Source organism: Ambystoma mexicanum, chromosome 13 (genome assembly GCF_040938575.1).
Source record: "Ambystoma mexicanum isolate Mex_15411 chromosome 13, UKY_AmexF1_1, whole genome shotgun sequence".
Classification (NCBI taxonomy): Eukaryota; Metazoa; Chordata; class Amphibia; order Caudata; family Ambystomatidae; genus Ambystoma; species Ambystoma mexicanum.
The window spans coordinates 87,533,584-87,558,269 of record NC_090938.1 but is presented as its reverse complement, the minus strand read 5'-3'; the positions used below and the strand labels follow the sequence as shown (position 1 = coordinate 87,558,269).

General features: G+C 47.3%; 1 protein-coding gene across 1 annotated transcript in view; it reads right to left on the bottom strand.

Annotated features, from left to right (window-relative positions):
• LOC138520913 (cytochrome P450 2A13-like) overlaps positions 1-24,686 on the bottom strand; it is a 314,460-nt gene that overhangs the window by 178,783 nt on the left and 110,991 nt on the right. The window contains exon 2 of the mRNA XM_069633340.1: positions 20,076-20,238. Coding sequence (XP_069489441.1) covers positions 20,076-20,238 — 163 coding nt within the window. The remainder of the gene's footprint in view (positions 1-20,075; positions 20,239-24,686) is intronic.

Below are 24,686 nucleotides of genomic sequence, written 5' to 3'. Positions count from 1 at the left end.
GACCGCGATTAAAAGGAGCGTACCTTTTAAACTTCGTTTGACAGCACCGTGGCTGGTTTCATCCCTGGGTAGTGCAGCGACTCGAACCTTCCTCCACGACGAGAGCCTCTCTTCCTCTGTTGGACCCCTCGACCTGCAGGAACTACCAGGAACAACCGCCACCGCAGGAGCCACTTCTCCACGTTTAAGGTACATTGTTCCGCCAGGCCGCCCTTTCTCCGTGGTAGCCCTAAAAGTGTTTTAAATCCTTTAACTACTTGTGGGGTCAGCCGCCCTCTCTCTTAACATTGTCTTTCGCCTTGCATCTACCTCTTCAAAAGTTTTCAACTAAAGACTTGACTGCAGCTACAAGAACATTTTTGCTCCTAAGCTCTTGGTCCTGTACCACTGACTCTGGCTCAGGCCTATTGACTCTGGCTGATTTGTTAGGTCTGCTCTCACTAGATTAGTTTTCAATGAGAAATGTGTTGATGCACCTAAATCTTCTAAACCCCTCTTCCTTCCTACTGTTTTAACTTGTGGAGTGCCATTTTGCTCAGTTTTCATTCACTTGTCTTTTGGTTAAAGTGTTACTGTGCATTACTTGTTCATAAAAACTTCACGGAAGTGTTGCTAGGGGGTGTCTGAAGATATTTCGGTTTAACTTGTACTTTCCCTCCCTTTCGTTGAATTGGTAGAGTGCCATTTGTAGTAGGTTTTCACTGTGCCATTTTGCTCAGTTTTCACTATAGCGCAAACTTGTCTACAATTGAATAGGGAGTTGATTATATGCTTTTCTTTTGACTAAACTTAACTTACTTTATTAACTGTGATCTATGTGTTGACTTAGAAGTGTATAAAATAAATATATATTCTCTTTTTAATACATAACTTGGGTCAGTGTTTCCTTGCTCCATAGTACTGTACTACCTATTGTGTCAACCCTGAATACTGCTCATCTCTGTTCTGTTCTTGATGGTCGTGCAGATTAAGATACCTCCGTTCCCAAGTAACACACTGATAGAAAATAATTAACTACCAATGCAATCTTTGAGGCCACAGGTGTAGAGTGCCGAAAAGCTGGAACCAGGAACACCGGAAGGACCCCCTGACCACTGTAAAGCAATGAATGATTAGGTCAAACAGTAGCAATGGATGACAGTTCAATATACCAAATAATGTGTTAAAGGTTTACCCTAATGAGCTGGCCAGAAAACCTTGAAGGGGTAGGGAGAGTAGGAGGGGCCGATGGCAGCACTCTGGGTGGAAAACACCTGAGCCAAACGGGCAGTACAGTGGATGATCCTTGAGCAGTCCAATTAACAATCCAAGGTCAGTAGCCAGAAGAAATACACCAAAGTCCAAAGTTCAAAATCCGAAATAGCAAAGCCAAAGGTCCTGGTACCGGAGGACAACAGTTCAACTTAACAGCAGGGAAGAGCAATCCAATCCGTAGAACGTTCCGTAGTCATGAAATCCAAAAATCCGAAGTGATCAAAAAACGCTGTGCAGCACTCCAATGAAGCAGCTTTGAAGCGTTCATTTCACGTTTCCCTTGCCCTTTTGACTGTGTGAAATGGTAATGTGTCACGGGTCACAAGGGAACGTGGAATCGCGTCACGTGATCCTCGTTGTGAAGGGAGACAGCCGCCGGCGTAAGGTCACATAACCGGAGGCACTTTGTGTGTTCTTGTCGGAGCGCCGCCGTAAATTCGTAGAATGTCTCTGTGCGCTCGTAGACCAGCGCTGCTTGGGATGTAAGCGCCAAGGTAAATGCCAATGTAAAAAAGGCTGTAGCCTGGATGTTGGCTGCCACAGAGTGTGTGCATGGTGGCGAGGGCTGTGGGGAACTTGAGGGGTGACATGTGTGGGACCAGGGGAAGAGGTGTTGGATGCGGGTCTGGAAGGTGGTGAGACAGTGGGAGGAGACGTGACAGAACCCCCCCCCAAAGGCCCACAACTCCATGGGCTTGGCGGATGCTCTCGATGGAAGCGAGCAACCAGCAGCGGGGCATGGACATCCCTAGAGGAAACCCACGAGCAATCCTCAGGACCATAACCCAACCAGTCCACCAGATATTGTAGACGACCTCTAAAGAAACGGGAACCTAGAATGGCACTAACCTCAAATACATCAGGGAAGACACGGAAACAGGAGCAGGAGGGGCACCGAGACGGGTAGGGTCAGGGCAGGGTTTGAGCAGGGAGGTGTGGAACACTGGATGCATACGCCAAGCAGCGGGAACCGCAAGACTCAAGGCCACAGGGTTGATGATCCTGGTAATCCAGTAGAGGCCAACCAAACGGGGGAGCAGTTTGCGAGAACCAGGAATATGCAAATGGCAGGAAGATAACCATATCCGATCCCCAACCCGGTACTCAGGAGCTGGCAACCGTTTCCTGTCAGCTGCTGTTTTCATGGAGGCCTGGGACTCCTGCAGATGCACGAGAGTCTGGGCGTGTACAGCGACGAGGTTGTAGGCACAAGCATTGGCAGCGGGGGTACCAGTAGGTGTGAAATCCAGGAGCGGAAGGGTACGAGGGTGTTGGCCATACAGGGAATAGAACAGGGTGAAACCAGTGGAAGAGTGAAGGGCATTATTGTATGCGAACTCCGCCAGATGTAAAAGGTTGAGCCATGTGTCCTGATATTGGAGGGAAAGGCAGCGCAGATACTGCTCCAATGACTGGTTCACCCTTTCCGTCTACCCATCGCACTCCGGGTGGTATGCGGAGGAAAACCGTGCATCGATGTCAAGAACTCTGGTTAAAAGCCTGCCAGAAACGGGATGTAAACTGTGTGCCACGATCAGATACTATGACCTGTGGCAAACCAAAGAGACAAAAGATTGATCTGAAAAACAACCGGGCCAATGTGGGAGCAGAGGGTATCCCCGTACAGGGTATGAATCATGCCATCTTAGTATACGAATCAACAACCACCCAAATGGTATCATAACGTTGTATACGGGGCAAATCAGTAATCAGGTCCATTGAGACCGTATGCCATGGTCTTGGGGGAATAGGTAGTGGTTGGAGTAATCCTAGCGGGCGAGCCCTGCGGGCTTTACACTGTGCGCAAACTGAGCAGGTGTTTACATAATTCTCAACATCAAGTCTCATAGAAGGCCACCAGCAACACCGTTTCAGCAAATCTAATGTATGGCTTTGTCCCGGGTGACCATTGATAGCTGCGTCATATGACCAATCTAGAGCCTGGTTGCGTGTGTCGCTTGTGGGCAAGAACAGTTTCGCATGTATGAACGGCAGTCCGTCCTGGGTGGTAAGGTCCCATTCTGCTAGCCTGTGATGATTCTGTGATACCCAGTGGTGTATGGTGGTTAACATGGACGGAGAAGGTGTACATGCACAAATAACATGACCCTCTTCCAACAACGTATCTGGGAACAAAGGAAGGGACTCCCCCCCAGGCGAGCGAGATAGAGCGTCTGCTTTTCCGTGGCCTGTACCTAGTCTATGCTTGATCACAAAATCGTAAGTGGCAAAAAACAAATGCCAACGCACTTGGCGGCTGTTCAAGCATTTTAGTGTAGCTAGGTCCTGTAGATTCTTGTGGTCTGAATATACTATTGTCTGATGCTTCGCCCCTAAAAGATGATGTCTCCAGGTCTACATTGCATCTTTGATGGCAAAAGCTCCTTTTCTGTAATCGTATAGTGTACTTCAGACAAAGTGAATTTCCGTGAATGATACGCCACGGGATGCAGACCACCCATGGTCGGGCAGGGCTGGGAGAGTACTGCTCCTAACGCAAATGAGGATGTGTCTGCTTCTAGGACAAACGGGAGTTCAGGGTCCGGATGCTGGAGGACGGGGGCTGTGGTGAATCTCGTCTTTAGGGCATCAAAAGCTGCCTGATGTTCCGGTGTCCAATGATAAGGGACTAGGGGACAGGGTAGGGCCGTTAACGGGGCAGCAATAGAGGAGAAACCAGCGATAGAAGTTTTTGAAACCAAGGAAGGACTGCAGTTGTTTAAGATTAACTGAGACAGGTCAATCCGTGTTAGCGTGAACCTTAGATTGGTTCATGCACAGACCCCGGGTGTTATGTGGAAACCAAGAAATTCGACTTCATGGGTATGGAACAGGCATTTCTCGGGTTTTGCAAACAATGCATTCTTTTTAAGATGGGAGAGGACCTCTTTGACGTGGATGACGTGTTGTTCCATAGAGGGGGAGAAAACCAAAATGTCATCCAGATATATCACTACAGAAACATCTAGGATGTCACTGAATACATCATTTATGAAGTGTTGGAAGGTAGCGGGGGCGTTGCAAAGCCCGAAGGGCATCACAGTGTACTCGAAAAGGCCCTGCCTGGTACAGAACGACATTTTCCACTCATCCCCCCTGCGCATACGGATTAAATTGTAAGCCCCACGTAGGTCTAGCTTGGTGTAGATGGATGCATGAGACAGTCTGTCTAATAGCGTGAAGATGAGTGGAATGGGGTACCGATTCTTAATAGTGATGGAATTTAATCGCCGATAATCGACACAAGGGCGTAAGTCTCCGTCCTTCTTCGGACCGAAGAATATGGGGCTTGCAACTGGGGAGGAGGAACGACGGATATGACCAAGTCGTAAGGCCTGCTGGATGTATTCTTTCAGTGCTTGTTCTTCTGATTGAGACAGCGAGTAGATTCGGCCTCTTGGTATCGGAGCATTCGGCACTAAGTCAGTGGGAAAATCATACGGCCTGTGTGGTGGTAGACCCTCTGCTGAGGCCTTATCAAATATCATATGGAAGTCCTCATATACTGTGGGTATCCCGGCTAGAACGGCCCCAACCATATGTGGTGAAGAGTCGCTGTCTTCTAAGGTTAAAGAAGCCACGGCCCCTAAAACGCTTGCAGGGTTGGACAAAGTCTCCGGTTCCACTAGACAGAAGTGTTGGCAGACCTCCGACTCGAAGAACACCTGTCCGGTACCCAATTAATCAAGGGATTGTGTTGTTTTAGACATGGTATGCCTAGGATGATTCCAAATTGTGGGGTAGTGATGAGGTCAAAGGACATTGTTTCCCTGTGATTGCCTTGGATTACCACTTCTAGAGGAGCGGTTTGTTGCTTAATTGGGCCAGAAGCGAGGGAAGTACCATCCACGGCCTGTACTGGTTCAGGGCGTTCTTTGGTTATCAGTGGCAGGTTGAGTTGGTGGACCAGCACGATGTCAATGAAGCAACCAGTAGCTCCTGAGTCTATGACAATGTGGACTGAATGCATACGTTCCCTGGCGGGGATCAACATAGCCTGGACCACAACTGGTTTTATGGGACCAAAGTGACCTCAGAGGGGGTCAGTGAAGTGCTCGCCCTTACCCCCGATCTTAGGGGTGAGCCTTCTGAAAACCCGGATTCTTATTTATGGGGTGACGGGGACACTCTTTTACATAATGACCGTTTATACCGCAGTAAAAACAGGCATTGTCAGACCGTCTACGTTCCCGTTCAGCAGGGGTTATGGGGCTACGGATCCCGCCTACTTGTATGGGTTCTGTGGCTGGGTCTGCTGAAGGTGAAGGCTAGTGACTGGAAAGACCTGCTTCTGCCCTGCGCTCGGTTATCCGGGCGTCCACCTGTAGAGCCAGATCTACCAATTCTGAGTAGATGGCAGGAAGGGATGGCACGACTGACAGGGCGTCTTTCATGGCACTACACAAACCCCTATAGAATACAACCGCCTTCTTATTTTCTGGCCATGAAGTTTCCGCAGACAGCTGATTAAAGTGGGTTATGTATTCTATGAGTGTGTGTCTGCCCTGTGTGAGATCCAACAGTTCTAGGTCTCGGGATTGTGCCTTGTATCTGGTGTCGAAAACCTTCACCATCTCACTAACCAAGAGGTCAAAATCATGAAGTGCAGGATGGTCGCTTTCTAACAAAGGATTCGCCCAAGTAGCAGCCACGCCTGATAGATGAGAAAGAAAGAAGGCGGCTTTGGTAACGGAATCAGGGAGTGCCTGTGACCGACATAAAAAGTGGAGTTTGCAGTGATTCAGGAATGTGCGAGACTTCCTCGGGTCTGCCTGATATCTTTCTGGGGTTGCCTGGGGAAAAGGGTTTAGGAGTAACAAAGGAGTTGGCACTGTGGGAGCTGCGGGAGGAGCAGGATTCTGAGGTGCTGCTTCCCCGAATTCGGCATCACCGGGCAAGGGATGTTGGGCACTCTGTGAGCGTCCAATCGGTGGTGGATCGCGGTAGTGGCTGCGGCCATGTCAGATCTAAGGGTTGCGACTGCTTGCAATAGAGTGGTCACAGGGTCCTCGGTGGAGGCATTCATGATCTGGACGACCAAAAGAGGCTTCACAGTCTGTTCTGTTCTTGATGGTCGTGCAGATTAAGATACCTCCGTCCCCAAGTACCACACTGATAGAAAATAATTCACTAGCAATGCAATCTTTGAGGCCACGGGTGTAGAGTGCCGAAAAGCTGGAAGCAGGAACACCGGAAGGACCCCTGACCACTGTAAAGCAATGAATGATTAGGTCAAACAGTAGCAATGGATGACAGTTCAATATACCAAAACAATGTGTTAAAGGCTTACCCTAATGAGCTGGCCAGAAAGCCTTGAAGGGGTAGGGAGAGTAGGAGGGGCCGATGGCAGCACTCGGGGTGGAAAACACCATAGCCAAACAGGCACTACAGTGGATGATCCTTGAGCAATCCAATTAACAATCCAAGGTCAGTAGCCAGAAGAAATACACCAAAGTCCAAAGTTCAAAATCCGAAATAGCAAAGCCAAAGGTCGTGGTACCGGAGGACAACAGTTCAACTTAACAGCAGGGAAGAGCAATCCAATCCATAGAATGTTCCGTAGTCATGAAATCCAAAAATCCAAAGTGATCAAAAAACGCTGTTCAGCACTCCAATGAAGCAGCTGTGAAGCGTTCATTTCGCGTTTCCCTTGCCCTTTTGACTGTGTGAAATGGTCACGTGGCACGAGTCACAAGGGAACGTGGAATCGCGTCACGTGATCCTCGTTGTGAAGGGAGACAGCCGCCGGCGTAAGGTCACATGACCGGAGGCACTTTGTGTGTTCATGTCAGAGCGCCGCCGTAAATTCGTAGAATGTCTCCGTGCGCTCGTAGACCAACGCTGCTTGGGATGTAAGTGCCAAGGTAAATGCCAATGTAAAAAAGGCCGTAGCCTGGATGTTGGCTGCCGCAGAGTGTGTGCATGGTGGCGAGGGCTGTGGGGAACTTGAGGGGTGACATGTGTGGGACCAGGGGAAGAGGTGTTGGATGCGGGTCTGGGAGGTCGTGAGACAGTGGGAGGAGACGTGACAATCTCCCTCTTGAGATAAGTCTGACTGCTCAGCCACAGCTACCAACTAAATCTTTGTGGTACAGACTGATACCAAAGGGGATTTATTGCTCTCACCTGTAGTCCTAATCTGGGGTAGTGCTCCCTAAGGGACCTGCCCTGGATTCTGCCTAACACTTGTGTACAGCGGTGAGGATAAAAGTATTGGATTGACATTTTAGTGTGTTTCTAGTGCCTTGGTGCAACTAACCACAAGGTTAACAATCACAAAAAAGTTATTTTAACAAAAGTAAAAATTATGGAAAGTTATAGCCAGGAGACCCTCCTTACTAATACCGCTGATTATTTAAGGGATCTGTGTAGACAGAAAGGTCTTCCTGTCAAAGGCAAGAAACAAGAAATGATTGATAGACTGTTAGAGAAACAAAGTCTGGATAGTGGTGCTGTAGTGCCCACTACTCCAGCAAATGTGGCAAACAGTAATGAGGATAATGTTGAAGATGTTATTGGTGAGACAGATGAGGAAGAGGAGGATAACTATGTCACCCCCTCTGGTCCTCTGCCTGCTAAAGGGCCTCAACCTGTAGCTACTGGACCCTTACCAGGTCCCACATTAAGTCCTGAATTTATCTCCCTAGACAAAATGAGACTTGAACTTGAATTCAAAAGAATTAGTGCCCAAACTGAACAGAGACACCAAGAACTAAGGCTCAAAGAAATGGAGCTCAACCATGAGCTTGAGATGAAGAAATTGTCTTTGGAAAATGCTTCTCTCCCCGAATCCTCTAGATCTTCCAGTCCAAAAAGACCCTGGATGCCTAAAGAGATTGTGAGTATGTATGAACCTAAATTGGATGTATTAGATTGGCTTGCTATGTTTGAATATAATCATGGGCTCCAGGATATCACAGGTGATCAGTTGATCCCCTGGTTATTCTCTAGGCTCCCCCCTGTTGCATCTGATGTGGTAATGGAGTTGGGGAGGAGGATAGAAAGGATTATGAATATTTAAAGCTAACTTTAATAGATAGATTTGGGAATATTCCTTCCCAGTACCTTAAGAGGTTAAGGACCCCTCAAAAAGCATGATAGTACCCCTTGGGCTACTTGGGTGAATGAGTGTTTGAAGAACTTAGAGGGATGGATTAAGGGTTATAGAGTTCACACTAATGAAGGAATGATAAATCTTGTTATGATGGAGTATATCTATGGTGCCTGCTCTCCTGAGCTCAGACAGCACTTATCTGATTCAAAAGAGTTAGATTCTAAGAAGCTGGCTAAGGCTGCTGACTTGTGGGTTGCCAACAGGGCTACTCACAAGGATTCAGGGGTAACTCAGAAAAAGGATGAGGGAAAGCAGCCAAAGAAAGACAACAAAGAGAATTCAAATAATTCCAATTCCAAAGAGTGCCACAAACAAAATTCTAAGGGTAGGCCACAAGGGAAACCTAATCAGGCTAGTGTACCTTCTGGTCCCAGACCAGAAGGACGTAGGTCAGAGCAAGCCACCGTTCATAAAGATATTTGGAAAATGTTATGTTTGTGGCTCAACTGACCAAGTGAAAGGGGATCCAAGATGTAAGGGTAAACCTTTAGGGGTCCACACTGTCTCCTTAGCCTTCGCTCCAGAGGAGGAAGTACATATGGCCAGTGGAAACTTTCAACTACTAGCTGATGATCCCATTGGAGTCTCAGCTAGTGTATCTTTAGTATCTCTTGGGTTGTGGGAACAACAGAATTTAGATGTGTATAATTCTATCCCTCCTAATACTAAAGAGTATTATAAAGACTTTGTCCTAGTCAATGGTCAGGAGACTCCTGCCATTAGAGAAACTGGGGCCAGCTTAACTGTGGTGGACAAATCTTTTTCAAGGTGGAGGATGTTGCTAAGGCACCCAAACGCCTCACCAAGTTAGCTGGAGGGCCTGTGCAGATGCTTCCCCAATTACCAGTTCTCATCCAGTGCAATGAAATGACTGTCAGGATACCTGTGAGTGTACAATCTGAAGTACCAGGACGGGTGCTGTTGGGCAATGATCTGAAAGACCTGGGAGTAGTGTCAAATACTCCCAGACCTCCTAGTAAGAGATTACAGGAGCTTACCAGACCTGCAAGGGAGAGGGCATTGAGGGGCTCTCCTGAGGAGATTATAGAAAAATAAATCACTCCTACTCCACTGGAGTTACTTACTGCTATCTCTAAATAACCAGAAGCAAAGGGGAGACCCAAGACTTCCAAAAAGAAACCAGCAGAAAGCACTCCAGTGCTGCCAACCAGGAAATCTCCTAGGTTAGCAAAAATCATACCTGTGATTCCTCCTCCAGCTGAGGCTGAGAGTGAGGTACAACCCTGTGTGGTTGAACTAGAGCCTGAGGACTCAGATCTAGTAGGAGGCCAGGAACTCATTGGAGATCTTGACCCTGTGGACCATCCTGAGCTGCAGTCGTTACTGGCAGAAGGTGGACCCCAAAGGGCAAACTTCAGTAAGGGACAAAGAGAATGTCCAACTCTGGAAGGTCTTCGCCACCAGGCAACTTCTCAGGTTGAAGGGCAAGAGCCTGGGAAGTATAGGTTACACTGGGAAGATGGCCTCTTCTATAGTGAACCAACAGAGTCAACTCGTGGGGACTGCAAAAGACGTGTAGTGCCCCAAGCAAACAGACTCCAATTCTTGCAACTAGGCCATGAGATACCTTTGGCTGGTCACTTGAGCTTCAGAAAGACCAAGGAAAGGCTCTCCCTCTACTTTTATTGGCCTAAAATGGGGGCTGAGGTAGATAAGTATTGCAAGAGTTGCCACACTTGCCAAACCTCTGGTAAAAGTGGCTCCAAGAACGTGGCACCTCTAGTGCCTCTCCCTGTGGTGGGAGTACCATTTGAGAGGGTAGGAATCGACATTGCTGGTCCCCTTGATCCTCCAACTTCTTCAGGCAACAAGTTTATACTTGTTGTAGTAGACCATGCTACTAGGTTCCCTGACGCAATTGCTATGAGGACTGTTACAGCTCCGGCTGTAGCTAAGGCCCTCCTTGGTATTTTTGCCAGGGTTGGGTTTCCTAAGGAGGTATTATCCGACAGGGGGTCAAATTTTATGTCCCACTACATGAAGGCCAAGTGGAAAACTGCGGAGTTACCTACAAGTTCTCAACCGCATACCACCCTCAGACAAATGGATTGGTAGAAAGGTTTAGTAGAACCATGAAGAGCATGATAGGAGCTTTAGAAGACCCCCTTGAGAAAAAGTGGGATCTTCTACTGCCATGCCTTCTCTTTGCATATAGAGAAGTCCCTCAGGAGGGAGTGGGTTACAGTCCCTTTGAACTTCTCTATGGCCATCCGGTTAGAGGTCCATTGGCCCTGATCAAGGAGGGGTTGGAGAGTGCTCCTTCCCTCATACCAGTCAGAGTCACTGACTATGAGATAGGATTCTGGAGGAGAATTTCACACATGATGGCTGAAGCAAGTGATAACTTGAAAGCAGGTCAGGCTCTGGTCGAGCATTGGCAAGACCAGAAGGCCAACATGGTTGAGTTCGCTCAAGACCAGCTAGTTCTTGTTATGGTACCAACAAGGCAGAGGGCCTTGCAGGACAAATGGATGGGACCCTTCAAGGTTGTGGGAAAACTTGGACAGGTGAACTATCTGGTGGACTTAGGCAATCCTAAGGAGGCTCCTAGAGTCTTTCACATCAACCGTCTAAAAGCTTATGTCTCGAGACCAGAACTGGGAGCTTTGCTTGTAGCTTCAGCTCAAGAGGAGGAGGAGAGTGAATCTCTGCCTGACCTCCTCAGAGGCAAACCTTTAGATGAGAAAATAGAAGGAGTCAATCTTTCTTCTAATCTGACACCTGAGCAACAGGAGGAGTGCACACTTTTGTTAAATCAATTGCCCCACTGTTCTCACTGACACCAGGTTTGACCCCTTGGGGCAAACATGATATCCAAACTGGTGACTGTCTACCAGTCATAAGCAGGGGCTACAGGATGTCAGAAAATGTAAGAAGCCACATCAAAGGAGAGGTCAACAAGATGCGTGATCTCGGGGTAATAGAGCCCTCTAGTAGTCCATGGTCTAGCCCATTTGTGTTAGTACCAAAGGCAGGATCCAAGGAGTTGAGATTCTGTGTGGACTATAGAGCTCTAAATGCAGTCGCTAAGACTGATGCCCATCCTTTGCCAAGGACAGATGAGCTGGTGAATAGACTTGGTTCAGCCAAGTTCCTCAGCACATTTGATCTCACGTCAGGCTATTGGCAAATAGCCCTGACTGACCATGCCAAGGAGAAAACTGCATTCTCCACCTCAGTTGGCTTATACCAGTTTAAGGTTATGCCTTTTGGATTAAAGAATGCACCTGCTACATTCCAAAGGATGGTTAATCAGGTTCTGAATGGGATGGAGGACTTCTGCATGGCATACTTGGATGACATTGCAGTGTTCAGCCCTACTTGGAAAGAACATGTTGACGACCTAGGATATGTTTTGCAGGCTCTGCAACAGGCCCATCTGACCATAAAGGCAAGCAAATGTCAAATTGGTCAGAGTAAAGTGGTCTACCTTGGGCATGAGGTAGGAGGTGGTGAAATAAGACCTTTGCTCAGCAAGATTGAAGCTGTGCAAAATTGGACAACCCCTTCTACTTAAACTCAGGTGAGAGCCTTCCTAGGCCTCACTGGGTATTACAGGAATTTCATTGAGAACTATGGATTCATAGCTTCTCCACTGAATGTAATCTCTTCTCCTAACTTTCGTAAAAAGGTCAAATGGAACGAGGAGTGCAATCAGGCCTTTGAAAGCCTAAAGAAAGCCCTTTGTCAAGCTCCAGTTCTCAGAGCTCCTGACTACGACCAACCCTTCATTGTACAGACAGATGCTTCCAATATAGGTATAGGTGCAGTACTCAGTCAACTGGATGAGAAAGGTAGGGAACACCCCATTTGCTACATCAGTAGGAAACTGAAGGAACCTGAAACAAGGTGGGCAACTATTGAGAGAATGTTTTGCCATTGTGTGGGCTTTGAAGAAGTTTAGACCATACATCTATGGATCTACTTTCACCATTCAAACAGACCACAAACCCTTGAGATGGTTGATGCAAATGAAAGGGGGAAACCCACACCTGCTAAAATGGTCAACCTGCCTCCAAGGGTTTGATTTTACCATTGAGCACAGGTCAGGATGTCACCACCAAAATGCTGATGGTCTCTCTAGGATGTTTTTAACCGACTAGAGGTATGAGACTCATCCAGGAGTGGATTAGATCCTCCTGTCCCTTAGTCAGGGGGGGGCGAGTGTTAGGGAGAATTCTCATTTTATGGCTAATTTCCCTTACCTGTAGAGTCCCCCAGCAGCTTTGCTGGATTTGAAGGGTTTATTTCTTTTTATTTGCTAAGAGTGAGACTCTTTTTCCCACTCTTAGGCATTTTTGCTATGTGTGTTCTAGGCTATTTTTGTGTTTAATGCCTATGGGGTCTTTTCTCTCACCCATAGGAACCCTCTTTATGCACATGCGTCCCACAGCACCCTCCGTGCCGTGACACAGGGGTGTCGTAGCGACCCCCAAACATAGACTCCATACCCTGGGACTGACTACTGTCTCCCAGGGCATGTATAGTCCCCTTTGACTTTACTAGTCGATTTTTATGAACTTAAACAGTACACCCCATCTTAATATGGAAGTACTGGAAGGGGTTAATAGTTTTTCCCCTATGTTCATTTTCGAGAGGGTACCTTAAAGTCCCCCTCTACAAAGTTTCTGCCTGGTGGCAGTGGTTACTACCTTTTATATTCGACCGCAAATATTTCTCTATGGGATTTTCCCATTGTTCGAGGCTACCACTTTTACTGACAGCCTCTAGCATACCGCCGGTTTATTTTATTATTAACTTTACTCCGGTAAGTTTTATTTGCCAGAACTTTGATAAAACGTCTTTCTCGAGTCTTACTCCATTTTCCTAACCCAGGTCGGGGATCCTTTGTTCGTCCTTTTGGCGGGCTTCTGCCAAGAAGCCCTCCTTTCGGCTCCACTGAGTCTGGGGTGGGTCTGTTGTTTGGGAGGGGGAGTAGAACCCCCGGATAGAGTTGCCACAGCAGCTCAGGTCGCACTCTAACCTGATAGGCTGGAGGGTCTCCCTCCAAGAGGCCACTCCACTGTGTGAGTGACAGCTAGGCTGTATGAATGGGTCTTTTTCTGCATAAACGCAGGGTCCTGAGGACTGGAAGAGCAAGACGTCGCCACTGGAACCACGGAACCAAAGGGAAGAGAAGCCAGAGACATCTTCAGCATCTACACCACCGGTGAAACCCTGCCGGATCGTCTCACCACTTTTCTTCCACACGACGAGAGGAGATCTTCAGCAAAGGAGCCTCCTTCCCTTGAGCTGGTGGGGTCAACCAGTTCACCTATCGCACCCTCAGACCTGCCTTGGTCGACTCGACACTGCCCCGCACTTGAAGACCGGATAGCCAGGCAGCTATCAACCTAGACTGCGATTAAAAGGAGCGTACCTTTTAAACTTTGTTTGGCAGCACCACGGCTGGTTTCATCCCTGGGTAGTGCAGCGACTCGAACCTTCCTCCACGATGAGAGCCTCTCTTCCTCTGGTGGACCCCTCGACCCGCAGGAACTACCAGGAACAACCGCCACCGCAGGAGCCACTTCTCCACGTTTAAGGTAAATTGTTCCGCCAGGCCGCCCTTTCTCCATGGTAGCCCTAAAGGTGTTTTAAATCCTTTAACTACTTGTGGGGTTGGCCGCCCTCTCTCTTAACATTGTCTTTCGCCTTGCATCTACCTCTTCAAAAGTTTTCTACTAAAGACTTGACTGCAGCTACAAGAACATTTTTTGCTCCTAAGCTCCTGGTCCTGTACCACTGGCTCTGGCTCAGGCCTATTGACTCTGGCTGATTTGTTAGATCTGCTCTCACTAGATTAGTTTTCAATGAGAAATGTGTTGATGCAACTAAATCTTCTAAACCCCTCTTCCTTCCTACTTTTTTACCTTGTGGAGTGCCATTTTGCTCAGTTTTCATTCACTTGTCTTTTGGTTAAAGTGTTACTGTGCATTACTTGTTCACAAAAACTTCAGGGAAGTGTTGCTAGGGGGTGTCTGAAGATATTTTGTTTAACTTGTACTTTCCCTCCCTTTCGTTGAATTGGTATGGTGCCATTTGTAGAAGGTTTTCACTGTGCCATTTTGCTCAGTTTTCACTATACCACAAACTTGTCTACAATTGAATAGGGAGTTGTATATGCTTTTCATTTGACTAAACTTAACTTACTTTATTAACTGTGATCTATGTGTTGACTTAGAAGTGTATAAAATAAATATATATTCTCTTTTTAATACAAAACTTTGGTCAGTGTTTCCTTGCTCCATAGTACTGTACTACCTATTGTGTCAACCCTGAATACTGCTCATCTCCTTCTTGAGATAAGTCTGACTGCACAACAACAGCTACCAACTAAATCTCTGTGGTACAGACTGATACCAAAGGGGATTTATTGCTCTCACCTGTAGTCCTAATTTGGGGTAGTGCTCCCTAAGGGAACTGCCCTTGATTCTGCCTAACACTCCTCTTCTCTTCCCTCTGGTCAGAGTGACGAGGTGTGGAGCTGGATTGTGGACTCTGTAGACTGCTGTCAGCTTCATTGCCTGACATGATGGCAGATGCGGGGTTCACTGGTGCTTACTGTAATATTTCTGTTCAGTTTTTATAGTTTCCAGTAATAATAATGTTTCCCTATAAACATGCACCCACTGACCTGATCCTGTAGCCCGGACGTGTGGAATTTGAGAAGCCCCCCCGGGGGAATCCCCTCCTATCCCGTGATAGCTTACACCAGGAAGGAATGAACTCCCCAGGGAAACCCTCTGGGGAAGAAAACCCTGTCCGCCTCAGTTGTTGGAAGTCTTCTCTGTGAGCAGGTAAGGGCGAGTCTTTAACACATTTCCAGGTGACTGGATGCAGGTACCGTAAAGAAAAATAAGAAAGGCACAGATTAGAGAAAGGTAAGTATGTGCTTAAACACAGAGTAGAAGCGGATGTCAATAGCCTAATAGTTACCAGTATAAAGAGGGTTGTGATCTATATTGCCTCAAGATTGCATACGTTCGGATTTCATCTGTGGAACGTTGAGAGTGATGACTCGTGGATAATGTGATGTAACTTCGGAAGCCTAAATATATATAAAAGGAAGCGTGAGGAGACTAGAAGGTAGAAAAGGCGGGCAGGTAGTTCTAAATAACGAAAAGAGAAGGAGTGAAGGGTACCTGGCAGCAGATTCGAATCGAAGCAAAAGCCTTACGAACAACGCGGCTGGGAAATGAGTGAAACAGATGACTCGAATCAATGTGTGTAAACTGTCCAACCTGGTGTGAATGGAAGCGGTTGTAGAAGAAAGGAGAAGGATCTGTTTTGCTCAACACTGGAACTCGTAAATATAGTTTAGGAAGCGGAATCTCTGTCTTTGAAGTGCAACAAGGAGGCTTCTATAAAAACAGAGATAGAAGAAGGTTTAGCAAGAAGTAAATGAGAATGCAAATAGTGGTAAGCCTAGAGACGAACTTACGAAGCGCTGACTGGGAAGAGTAGCAACGCACTCGAGCGTTGTGCCTGCCGCAAGATAACCGGATCTCTGCTGAGGAGGAGGAGCCTCCACAGCCAGCAACTCTTGCAAGACTGGAACACCGCCCTCGGACGGCGCCGCCATCTTGGGAGAAAAAATGGCCGCCACCCGTGATTGGGACCAACGGCGCCACAATGACCATCTCCTTCTATGGAATATGACACTTACTGTGTCAAAATTTGCAGTAAGTGTCGTGGCAGGGTGGCAATAGGCGAATATCAGCAGGTACTTAAGCAGTTTGCAATGGTAGCTGGTGTTCGTATTGTTGACTGTTGTTGAATGTAAGTCAGCTTCAGACTGAGCTGTGGAGTGTCTTATCTAGATGCGTAGATCATTGGCTGGGTATACTGACAGCAGTGTCAGTAGAAGTTCATGCCATCAGCAGCAGCAGTCACGCCTGGGATACTGAGCATGGTGATGTTGGATTGCCCGTTTCCTCTGTGGCGGTGCTTTATTATACGTGTTATGTGGATAACACGAGGTGCAGCATGCATCATCAGCATGCATTATACGCGTTGCACGTATGCTTTTGTTTGAGCGCACGCGTTCAGGTTTTCCTCCGTGGCAGTGTATTTGTTCTATGGTTGTGAAGTGTGTTCCACCCTCCTGCTCGTGGGGGTATGATGTCTGCCCATCTGTAGCGTGATCCTGACCGGAGCACGGCGGTCTGTGTCACCATGCGGCAACTCAGGTCAGCTGGAAGTCGTTCCACTAGTGCCGGAATAAGATGGACACGCTGGATTCAGGCTGTCCTCGTCGATAAATCACCACATTCTTAACACACTTGGGATTATTTAGATAGAAAAGGCTCAGCTTCGGCATGTCATCCGCGGCCGTTATCTTTCAAAATGAAATCCACCAAGTGATTAAGCATATCCCAAATGGCTTTAATTATAGTGATGTCATTTTAATATTTGGCACCACCCGAGAAATACAAGATGACACCCTAAGAAGAGTCTGCATGGCCCTTGAAAACGCTCATCTCACTCTCAACCCGGACAAGTGTGAAATCAGTAAATCAACATTAAAATTCTTTGGACACATATTCTCGAGCAATGGCCTACAACCTGACCCTGAAAAGGTGAAAGTGCTGGTGGAGGCCCCCTACGCCCACTTCCGTGTCAGCGGTACGTTCGTTCCTAGGAATGGCGAGTTACCGCACGCGCTACATCCAAGACTTGCATCCATAAGCACGCCTCTCAGATTACTCACGGGGAAACAACAAGAATTCAACTGGTCAAGTTCATGTGAGAAATCATTCCAGGAAATTAAAATGTGCATCGCAACAGCATCATGAATGGCCTACTATGATCCAGACCTTGTCACTGAACTGATAGTAGATGCCAGCCCAGTGGGACTAGGAGCGATACTGGCGCAATCCAAGCCAGAAGCATCACCAGACTCCCCGTAATGCATTGTAGCGTATGCAAGCCGCAGTCTGTGAGCAACCAAATGGGCATACTCTCAACCAGAGAGAGGGAAGCCTAGCGGTCGTATGGCCTTGTGAACACTACCACATATTCCTATGTGGACGTCCATTCACAATCATCACTGACCACCAGGCCCTCACCATCATATATGGTAAACCAACTGCCAAGATCCCGCCACGCATCGCCAGGTGGGGACTAAGGCTACAAGAGTACTCCTTCAAAATCATACATCACCCAGGAAAGGATAATAAGCCAGCTAATAACCCTTCATGTCCAGGTACCCGCTTCCAGCCCATGACGAACGTCAGTCTGTCAAATACATAATTTACTTAATAAGAAATGCTCTCCCCAAATCCATCACGATGGGTCAACTAGTAGATGCCACACAGAAAGAACATCTACTCCAAACGATACAAGAGTTCCTGAAGTCCGGTCAGTGGCAAAACAGACTCAACCACGGACGAAATCTCTCTCCAAGTGAAGAAAGACACTTTGGCACGTTCAGACTCATCAGACACACACTATCAACATCGCCGGAAGGCCTTCTGTTAAAAGAGAACAGAATTGTTGTCTACAGGAACAAGTGCTAGCCCTAGAACACTTGGGATACAGGGGAATAGTGTCAACCAAACAGCAGCTCAGAACCAAAGTGTGGTTTCCCCAGATGGACGAAAAGGTGGAACAACTACTGGGCAAGTGCCTTGCGCGCCAGGCAGTCTCCCCACGCATGTTCCCTGTGCTGCTCAAAACAGCATCAATGCCTCTGCAAGTATGGGACGAAGTAGCCATTGACATGTTTGGGCCCCTGGCAAATGGCAAGTACATGCTAGTGATCGTTGATGAAATGTCTTGCTTCACCGAAGTGCACCTCATCCTCTCCACAAGTGCCCAGTCAGTAATACTAGCCTTAGACAAGACTTTTGCGGACTATGGGATCCCATCCATAGTAAAATCAGACAATAGCCCACCATTCAGTGGGCATGATTTTGCCATGCTTGCGGAACACTTTGGTTTTCAACATCGCAAGATAACGCCACTGCGGCCACAAGCGAATGGAATGGTGGAGAAATGCATGAGCAACCTAAAATGTGATCCCCAAATCTGCTCCATTACCAACAGATCTTTCATGTAGGCTATCTGTACCCTACTACGAGAATACAGGAACACACCTCACAGTTTGACGGGGCAATGTCCATCAGCCCTGATGTTTGGACAGGTAGTAGGAACCACGCTACCACAGAACCCCTGTGCTACTCTTCCCAACACCTATGTGGACACTGCAAGAGCGAAAGACACCGAAAGCTAAATAAAGATGAAAGAATATGCGGACCTCCGGAGACACGCAAGACCAAGCTCCATCCAAATAGGTGACCAGGTTCTAGGCTGACAAAATCAAAATGCCAAAGAAAATCCAGCGTTTAACCCAGAACCAATGACCGTGACCCACATACAAGGGTCAATGATAACTGCTGAAAGCCCGCAAGGCACCATTACACAGAATTCATTGTTCTTCTGGACTTTCGAAGGCGACCGAGAAACATCAAGGACTAAAGTGATCATGGCAGATGAGTCATACTCTGACTACAGAGAAGAAAATTAACAAGGGGGGTCCTGGGATTCCCTCTGCCAGACATTAGTCCTGGTTACGAGGGACTTACCCAGAGTCTTTAGCTCACTATCTTTCACAGAGAAGAAGTATCCCAAACATATCAGTCTTTGTCCTGCCCTGGGGCAGTCCAACACTGAAATGCTAGGCAATTCTCCTCTGAACAAGAGTACCAACAGAAACCCCAGAGACGTGTTTCGGTCTGGTTGGACCTCATCAGTAGGGTGGATCTGTGCCTCTCTAAGAATAGTGAGCAAGGGGTCCACGTCTGGATTCCCCTAGCAACTTAGGGTGAGACAGAGACGCTGACAAAAGTGACAGTGACTGTCCAAACATAAGTGAGCATCCACCTGCATGCAGCCCATCGCGGAGGACAATCCGAAAGCCATCAAGATGGATAGAGGAAATGAACTAACAACACAGTTTATATGCTAAGGAAGGGAGAGATATAATGTCCCATCTCTACTGTTACTGTTTAGTGTAAAGGAGTCGAGTCTCCTTTCTATTGTGTTGGTTCCAGTGGGCTGCAACCCACGTGTTACTAGTGGGTGGGGCTACGGCCCGCAGGTCAGTTCGTAGCTAATTAATAAAGAGATAAGACCGTCACCTACGGCTCCGTGTATTATTTCGTTTCCTGCTATATTAAAGCGTCCCTGACTTACTGACAAAGTCAAGAACCAACAAACCTCTTCAGGCAAATGTTGAGGAGAGGGAAGGAGAAGGGTTTGGAGAGAAGTAGGGATGATGAGAGGAGGGAGGGAAAAAGGTGAGACTGGAGCTGGCAGCTCTGAGTTTGCTTGGACCGGTTTTTCAGATCAAATGGTGTATGTTGTTTTATTTGGGTATTTTGACTTAATCAGTAGAATTAATCCTCTTTTTTGACAGCAAATATGGAGTCCAATGTCCAAAAACCACTAGACACCAGTGGATCCTGTATAAATCTAGTGTCAAATAGAATTTGTTTCAAGGAAAAACAGCAAAACAGAAGATCTATTCCCGAGCCAGCAGAACATAATTGTGATACATTTTTCTTTAAATTGCCCTCCAGGCCTTCATGCTCCCAAATATATTGGCCGCTCAAGCTGCTAGCTATATGCAAACATGGATTACAATAATAATATCTGTTAATCAGTAACTCGGTTAACTCACCATAACCTTTCATGACTCCCTGAAAACTGGGCATAGATCCCCGCCCGCTGAACTCTTCTCCCTGATCGACCAGGGCCTCCTTCACTGCGTCATATCCCCAGAGCACCACGACCCGGCGCATGCCCAAACGCACGGTGAACACTGGACCGTACTTCTGGCTCAGCTGCAAATCCCAGGAAAATTGAAAAAAAAACATTCTGATGAAGTTGGGAGAACAGTTTGCTAGCAAAGCAAGTCAAGCTTGGAAATTCGACTATCTGTCCCTTTACCAACTGAAGTAAATGATGTACAAAAATAATGACTTTATTTACTGATAATGGAAATTACGTTTTAGCAGACAGGAAGCAGAGTGACTTGAAGATAATTTCCTATCCTTTTTTCTCCACCCATGTGACTTGTCCCTCTTCACCCCTTGAAGGATTTCACTATTTACTTTTTATCTAATCATTATTTGTTTTTTTCTAAAAAAAGGAAAGTTAGATCCTTGTCCTTTTATACTCCCTTGTCCTGGTATTGTAGCGTCTGTTGTTTTGAATTCCCTTTTTCATACATAATTTCCCATCTACCCCAAACTTCAGTATTGAGGAAAAGCCTGACGTATTGTATTCTTAATGTAAATATTTGCTTTTTTGCCATTTTTAGTCTCTGGAAAGCATTCATTTTCTCATAGCACCGAAGCAATGGAGCTCTTATCCCTTATCTATCCGCTCAGATCCTTTGCTTCCTTTCTTACACACTCCTGCTTTATTATCTTTCTAGCCAACGATGATCCATACCATCATTCCGTTTACATGTAACCTTTGCCATTGTTGCTTACATTTCTTGTATTGTTAATTTATTAACGTAAAGCGCATTGGCGAGCGCTAAATCAATGCAAATAAATACAAAATACAAATGGCTGGAATGGGAAGCCTCAGGAAAATAAATGCACTCTCCTATGCAAATGTTACACAGGTATTGAGACTGGGTTTTGAAGGAGAAGTGGCATTACTGTGCAACCATTTTCCCCAATTCAAAGGGGTGATTAAGAAAAATGTCAGAGGCCCCTTGACTAGTTTATTGGTCTTCAGCCAGTTAAATATCTCAGCTTTTATCTTTCCTATCCTCTCCAACTGTTTCACGATCATCTATCCTTCTCCTATCACTAAATCTGGCATTAAGAGACTTGAGCTCCAACCCAGAGCTTCACTGACATCCTCTTCTTCGTAATCTCACCTGACCTATGGACTCGCTACATGGTCGGTCTTCTCCTATCGCCTCTTCTCCATTAATGGTGGCACTCGCTGGGAGGTCCTGCTTGACCTATTCATCATTTCCAGAGTCATCATCAATGTCTATTTCAATGGATCCATCATGGTTTAGGGTGCTCAACCCAACCTTCTTCCCTTTGATAGGCTCCTCCTTCGCCTCTCGCATCTTACCTCCTGCTCCGGCCAGGCTCAGTTGACCACTGTTCCTTCCTCCTCCTCTACGCAGGCCCCCTTGCCCACCACACCTTCTACCTCCTCTGCTCAGATACCTGGGCCTTGCCCTTCTGTCCCGGCCCTCTTGTCGGTCTTGGCTCCTCCTCCATTCACAACTTCCCTCTGGCCCTCTTGCCACCCTTAGGGACCCTTAGGGGGGACCGCAGCCCCATGTGCCCCCTCAGCAGAAGACCTTTAACGATGGCAAGCTACTCCACATTGCCACCCTTAACACTCGCTCTGCTGTTAAACACTCAACTGATATCTGCAACCTCCTCAAACTCATGGATCTTGATGTGCTCGCCATAACTGAAACATGGTTCGTCACAACCTTTGGCATTCTCCTCCCTGAAGGCTACAAAATCCTTTCTGCGCCCAGGATGAAGAAGGCAGGTGGTGGAGTAGCACTGATCTTCCCTGAAGGTATACTTGTGTCTATTATCCCTATTCAGACCTACTCCTCTTTTGAGTGCCTAGTTTGCAGGCTCTCACTCTCTCCTAAATTTTCTCTCCTCATGGCCACCTTCTATTGGCCTCCTGGACAGCTCACTCTCTTCCTCTTGGAATGGGCCGACTTAGCCTCTTCTCTACTCTTCTCCTCTCAACTCCTCCTGTTGGGCGACCTCAACATCCACCTTGACTCTCCTAGCTTATCTGGCCCTTAACACAACCTATGTAGCTCTCTCTCCCTCTATATTCTGCCCTCTGGTTCCACTCATACCACTGGCCACACGCTGGAAGCTCTCATCTCCACTGATATCCCACTCTCTATCCCTCTCACTACTTCTCTCTCTTGGACTGACCACTCTCTTCTATCGACTCACCTGAAGCTCTCCTCTCCTCTGGCAGCTACTCATCCGGCAAAGTCACTTGGCTTCAAGATCACCAGACCCATGAAAAAAGTGACAGTGGCTGCCTTTGCCTCCATCTACTTTCCTCCTCCCTTTCCTGTGGCTGATACCCACCCTGAGACAGCCCTCACTGCCTTTAATCTCTCTGTATCCAACACTCATGAGGGTCCTACTGAAGCCTCCCAAAAAGTGCAACTCTTGGTACGACTCCGACCTGTCTGCCCTTAAACGCAAGTGCAGGGCAGCTGAGCGCAAATGGAATTCGTCCGGTGGACCATCTGACAAACTGGCCTGCAGCCTCCTTCAAAGGCAATATCGACTCTGCATCCGCTCCAAGAAAAGAGTCTTTATTCACGCCTGCATCTCCATGGCATCAAACAACATGGCTGAACTTTTCAAATTCTGTAAGCAACTGGCAAATGCTGCTGCAGCCTCCTCCTCTGTCACTCCCACACAGGACCTCTGCTTGGCACTGGCAGCACACTCAACACAATAAACCAAGACATCTTCTCCTCCCTTCCACCAAACCACAATACACCAGTACCTGTACCTCCCTTGGCCCCATCTCCACTGCCACTCTCCTCTCGCTCTACTGTCACACCTGATGAGGTCACTAGACAAGTCCGGTCTATGAAGGCCTCATCCATGCACGTTGATCCCTGCCCCTTTTAAGGGAGGAAAGGTCGTTTTGCCCCCCCCGTACATTCGGTGCAAAGGACACCTAATACTCCTGCAATAGCGGTGAGACGTCCTCCTTGCCCTTCCCTGGCAACATCGGAAGCGGGGCTACTGCAAGACACATTAGGACTCCATTTTGTGTACCTCCAGACTGCATTTTTGGACTTGGCCGCATCCCGAGCCCTGAGAAGCCTTCTCTCCCCTTTGCAGCACTGTGCACCGGGCACACTGACAGCCCCCACCTCCTTCTCCTGTGTCTGGGCCGCCCAGGCTTCTTTCTCACAGATGCTCTGGCGTGAATTGTTGCAAAGAGAAACTGTATTCTTTTATCCTTCCTCTGAGCTCATTGCCCTGTGTGTGACCGGGGTGAATATCGTCTTGTGGCCCATTAATCTCCACAAACCTGCTCTTGCTCCTCTCACCCCCACCTTTGGAAGTAATTTCCTGCACAACCTCTTGCCCCACCATTCTCCTTTTGATGTAACAGAAGTGAGACCCTTCTCAGCTGACCGCCCCAGAGTGCCCCCAATATAACTAGTCCCCGTACTACTATATATCTTGCCTAAAACTAACACCTATCAATCCACTCATTCATGCACTGTGGTGCCAGGATGAATATTTCTTAGATCAAACCCTCTGATAACGCACCTGGGGGGCAATACCCTCGTATCCTTCATGACTACTGGCCTGCGGCAGAAATGTTTAAATATGTGCCCACAATTTAAAGGTATCTCCACATTCTAGTACAAGGTTTATAATCTGTATTATTCATTGCATGTCAGGAGATAGTATGTAGCTAGGCTTAGACAGAATGACTTCTTCGTATGGAACCGACCTGACCTTCACACCACCCAGATGAGCCCAGCTGACCATGGGCCGCTCAAAGTAACAGCCCTGCACCAGCCAAGCATGTGGAGCTGGCCCATATACTGCCATACTGTGACTATGTTGTCCACCAATCCCAATGCACATGAGGTACCTATAGAGCATTGTCACTAGTGACGATTCTAAAGCATATAATATACTGTATTCTGTATTGTTGGTCAGAACGCTCTCAAGGCAGCAGAGTCGTCTGCATGCATTTATCTTTATAAAACTTGACTTTCCTCATAACCTTTCTCCTGGTATCATTCCCTACTGGGGTGTGTCCTTTCTTATTGTCTACAATTGTATTTAGGGGAATTACCACCTTCACTTGGGGACCCTGCTTACGTGATTGCGGGTGCTCGGACGAGACCCTCGTGCCATGCAGTGAGATCCGTGACACCCCCATCAAGACAACCGCCACCTACGATTGACCAGTAGAGCGCACGCAGCAGAGAGGTTGCAAGGGTCCTGACTTTTGCAAATACCAGACTGCTCGCTGAAGCCGGCCACGGCTTAATTGGGGGGCGACACCCTGATTGTGGATAGACCGTGAATGGAGGCTCTCGGATCACCTCGGACACGTGAGTATTGGTTGTGAGAAAAATGAAAGGAAGATAAATTAAAGGTGTAAAAAGCAAGAGGGTAATGGCGAGGGAACGGTCTGGGAGTCAGATAAATTGTGCATGGGATTGTATGAGTGTTGTCAAGCGTGCTTTTCTTCTTCTTTTCTTCATATCGCCATTAGGTTTTTT